Raw genomic sequence first — 4,834 nt, 5'->3', positions numbered from 1 at the left:
TCACCATTAACGGGCACCTTTCAATAAGGTTCATGCAACTTTAGGCCAGTAACTCAGTTCTTGATATCCCTTTAGCTTGGCACTAATTATGGTGCTAAGGTTTTGTTCTCCTGCTTTTCAGGGTGAAACTGTTGCACACTTTTGTGAAACTATTACTGCGGAACTTTTCCAAAGTGAAGATGAGAAAAGCTGAGGTCAGGTAATGCTTTAGCAGGGTTCAAACATGGAAAGTTGGTATGCACAACTTGCATCTGCCTCACAATATAATCACATCTAAGTTCATGTGCAGCTGTGAAGGTGAGGCATTATCCTACCCTCTGAAGCTCCTTTCAGAGCTGCAAATTTCTCTCCCTGTAATAGCTGTCCTGTTTTAGAAAAGCCACAGAAGATTCCAGCTACCTGGCAAGGCTAACATGGGACCTTGGTACTTCCTACGACTCTAAAAGCAGGAACAGAGCCCCACAATCTTCATTCTTGGCTTGCTGGACTGAGCCCTGCATTTTCAAGCACACATTTTCGAACTTCTCCTTTTACCTTTCTCCATCAGCCATGGTTATTTAGAGGAAATGCAAGACTAAAATAACCATGACTTCTGTCTCCTCAGAAGATGGAAACAGAAGCCAAGAAGGCTACGAATGACATACATAAATCTTAGAATTTGGAGAAATCCAAATGAAATCTGCCCGCTCAATTACTTATACAAGCCCTACGAGGCAGTACTTCCAACCACGTGACCAGACACATTTAGGGAGAAGGGCAGGGGTAAATAGTATCAAAATACATCGCATTACATCTAACCTCCCCAGCTCTGAAATACAAAAGGGAGCCTTTCTAGCATGACAATGCAGTGCCCACAACACAAGATCGGAGGGAAATTCTGTGGACCACAGAGCGGGAGGCTCCTTATTCTGTTGCTTTCTTTTACAGACTGTGATCCTTTTATCAAGCTGACAGCTAGAATGCCCCAAGAAGCCAGTGGGATTTGCGTTAGACAAACTCCCGGCTGTGCCATTTCCCCTTTGCTCCTAAAGAAGGAAGCAGGTCCTGCTAGGTTCTCTCAAACACAGAGCATAAAGTCAAAATGAATTCAAGACAGACAACCTGACTGAGCATGAATAGGGTAAGGTTATTAACTGTCTTCCATTTGCATCATGATTTTTCCTTTGTCTTTGGTCTTAATCTTCCATGGAACTCAGAAACACATCAATTATAAAAAAAAAACTAAATGTGTTAACAACTAAAGTTTGTCAGGTGGAAGATATACAAGTACCATGATTTTATTCAAACAAGTTGTTTTATTTATTAACTACATTGAAAAAAAAGGAACATGTGCATAACTGCTGTGTTATAATTCTAATAATCTCCTAATGCAAATGTAATAGTAAACTAGGTAATTCTTAAATTTTAGAAAAAAAAAGATAATAATTTAAAAAAGCCAAATGAACTAACCCGTAAGTTTGGTGTGCTTAAATGAAAGCTCAGTACAGAAAACAAACAAAACAGATAAATTGCCTCTCTAATGATTTATAAAGCTTTACATATAATTTCCTATGAAATACTTTTTAAAGAAAAATCAGCCCCATTCTTATGTGCAATAAAAGAGGGCCTCTTTGTAACAAGAAGAGAGGCTACAGAAGAAGCACATTCTAAAATAAGAATATGGAAGTAAAAACCTTTCCATGTGTTCATAGTTCTCCCAGGTCTCATCTCTACCATCAAAAGTGAGCTGTTAGGGGTTTATTTTAACTGTCATTACAAAGAAGGTGAGCCCACAGACACAAACAAGTCTGAGCACTGTGCTCTTTACTTATCTAATTAGAAGTGCTTCAATACCTCCAAATCGTTGTCATCCTGACTGGAAGATTAATAGCTGCTTCCTCTTGACAACCCTGAAACCAAAATTGAGGAACTTGTTGCATGGGCTCCCTCACACATTTATAAACATTTACTGTGAACCAGTCTGTGATTTTCCTTCCCCTTTCAAAAAACCTCTTACCATCTCTAAGGGAACATTTAATCACAGACGATATGAAATCATCTCAGTGTCAGGGGAACAGATGGTGCAAACCCCTTTTACTGAGCGCACCCTTTATTCTGCTGCATTGCACAGTAAGAGGAGCTTGCAGAACTATCTACTGAAGTTCTTGAGGGCTTGAGGGTTATCCAAAACGGAAGCTCAGCTGTAAACCTCACATCTCAATCCCAGCAGAGTTCCAAGTTAGGCCTGGTTTTAGCATCTTCCTGTAATCACTGCAGTCCATTCCTTTTCCTTGCATACAAGCCGAGACAGGCACAGAACCCAATGACGCTGACAGCGAGGCCCACCAGGAAGGCCACCGTATCTCCAGCGTCCAGGGCTTCCACTGCCGGCAGCACAAGCAGCAACGAAGCGAGAACCAGGAGAAGCTTTGAGGTGCTCCCAGCAGACATCATGCTGCTGACCGCTGAGGGCCCCAAGCAGGTGAAACGAGCTGCAGAAAGCAGTTGCTGCAGAGGTACCTGCATGGAAAACACAAGGAACATGACAGACTTCCCCTGCTACCGCTTTGAACTGTCTTTCCAAAAGCCAACCAATGGGACTGAGATATTGCAAATATCTGCGTGGGAGTTGAGAAATTTGGGGTTTATCTTCAAGGATAACTAAGAAAATAAATGGCTTATTACCATGAGATAAATACCGTGAGTTTGCTGCCTTGCTATGCGACTCGGTGGAAACAAAGTCTCTTTAAGTCTTATCACAAGATAAGGGCAGAATGCGCTCGCCTGCCCGCAATCACCAGTGTCCCACACTATGCTAAGGCGGCATTTTGTGCCCAGCTTTTACAATTGGATAACTGGTGCCCAAAGCTTATCCCGCACTTTCGGGCAAGGGGCAGCCTTGGGAGCTGCATGTGCGGGAAGATTATCCCGTGCCAGAGAGGGGGAAGTAAATTTACCTGCCAGCCCCTCTTCGGGCACGCTCCCGTGTGGATACACGTACTCGCGCACAAGTACCGTCTTCCCCGGCTCCGCAGACACCTGTGTGGACAACCGCGGAGGCGCGGCTGGAAAGGCGGTTTCGGGGGCTTGTCCAGGTCACCCAAGCGCTGCAGTAAACAGACGGACACCAAACCACACCGCTGCTCTGGAGCTGGGCTTCCACGCAGCGAGTAACACCCGAGGGTGCCAGCCCGGCTGGAAAAGCTCCCGCTTTTGGTGTAAACCCGAACCAAACGCCACGCGGAAGCGCCAACCCCGCCGCCGCGCTCAGCTCCGCGGCGCGCCCGGCCCGCCGGCGGCCATGACAGGAAGGGGCGGCGGCGCCGGCGATGGCGGCGGGCGTGACCCGGCCGGGCCGCCCCCCGCACTGCCGGGGCCTCCGCGGCGCTCGGGGCTGCCAGCGGGTTGTGCGGCCCTCGCGAGCAACCCGGGTCCCGGCACCTGAAATACGGGCACTTAGTGGTGGCCCAGGACAAATGGCGGTGGGAATAGAACCGATCTGGTGTTACAGATGTTAGCGACGCCATAATAATAATAATAGTTATTATTATATATATTTTTCATAACACATCACCAGAAAGCACCATACACCAAGGGCTGCAGCTGGGCCTTAACAGGGATGAGGTTACTGCCAACAGCTCTGCAGCGGGAAGGTAATGAGGAAACAGGTTTCAGCATTTACTTGCTGAGCCAAAATAGAATTATAAAAATGGACTTCTTTTTTTCCTGCTATAGATAAATGAGACATGTGGCCTTTGATTACAGTGGGTTCCCTACCATGTTTTCTGATTGAGGCTCTCCTGCAGCACCGGAAATGAGGACTGGTTAGCACCAGCTTTGCGAACTGCTTGTTGCAAGGTTGCATTAGAGCAGTTCTACAGCATAGAGAGCAGTGTGATGTTTTATAAAACAAACAAAACAAAACAAAAAAGATCCCTAAGACATGGAGAGGTTAAGTATAATCAGGTAACCTGGTATCGTCCACCTTGGCTAAGTCACACATGTCCTGATTTTTTCTCCCCTGTGTTTCTACTAGGGACAAAGCTGCTTGTGGCAATACTATATTGCACCGTAATACTGTCATGTTACATAGTGCCGGGCTAGCTTTATTATTATTATTATTGTAAGTGCTGCAGGGTGTTATCTGAATACTTCCTAATCAGATCTCAGGTTTTTATCTTCACTTCTTAGTGGAAACATATACTTAAGTTTGGGTGAAAGGCCTGTAAGCAGTTGCTGTATTTTCAGAGTGTCTTTAGAACACTTGCAGAAGTAAATAGCAGAAACTGTGCTAATCTAATGATAAAATCAACCCAGAATTTGTAATCCTCTTATACCAAGAATTAATTCATGATGAACTACATTCTTGCAATGTTTCCCCAGACTTGTATGAGACATCTTTTGCAAATAATTTTCTTTACATAAGTAATTAATGATGAGTTTCCCAAAAAGTAAAAACCCAGATAAATTGTTCAAAATATAAATAGTTTTACATACATTTTGTGTAATTTCAGCATAACTGCCCCTTACCAATGATCCTTCATGCTTATAAAGATTCTGTAGGCCTGTGCTGAGGTATCTAGTGTTGGGTTGATCAAAATTCCTTTTTTGCTGCCCATCTTCCCCATCTGTTTGGATCCATCAGCTGTCTTTGTTTGTTTGTTTGTTTGTTTTTTTAGCCTGGGATAAGAACAGGCATTTTGCTCTCTGAATTTATTGTGTAGCATGAAGGTTTCTACTTTATGAGCAAGGATTCCTGACTGTGATGGCAAAAATAACAACAATTATCACTGGAACTGATAATCATCTCTCTCATTCATGAAAAATCCGTTTGACAGCTTTTTTTACCTGAAAT

The 4,834-nt window shown here is 44.0% G+C and overlaps 1 protein-coding gene across 1 annotated transcript; it reads right to left on the bottom strand.

Moving 5' to 3' along the window:
* Positions 1 to 2,158: 2,158 nt before the first annotated feature.
* Positions 2,159 to 2,463, bottom strand: SMIM30 (small integral membrane protein 30). Its single transcript, XM_088529880.1, has one exon. It carries the CDS (start codon positions 2,431 to 2,433, stop codon positions 2,248 to 2,250), a length of 186 nt encoding a protein of 61 aa, XP_088386006.1. The 5' UTR covers positions 2,434 to 2,463; the 3' UTR covers positions 2,159 to 2,247.
* Positions 2,464 to 4,834: the final 2,371 nt, after the last annotated feature.

Source organism: Tinamus guttatus, unplaced genomic scaffold (assembly GCF_059628265.1).
Source record: "Tinamus guttatus ecotype Peru unplaced genomic scaffold, ASM5962826v1 Tinamus_guttatus_pri_ptg000355l, whole genome shotgun sequence".
In the NCBI taxonomy this organism is placed as follows: Eukaryota; Metazoa; Chordata; class Aves; order Tinamiformes; family Tinamidae; genus Tinamus; species Tinamus guttatus.
Note: the sequence above shows the minus strand (reverse complement) of the source record. Positions and strands in the feature narration are given on the sequence as shown.

Excerpts from the sequence above, each read along its gene's own strand:
- SMIM30 (XM_088529880.1), bottom strand. The coding sequence starts at position 2,433 with ATGATGTCTGCTGGGAGCACCTCAAAGCTTCTCCTGGTTCTCGCTTCG.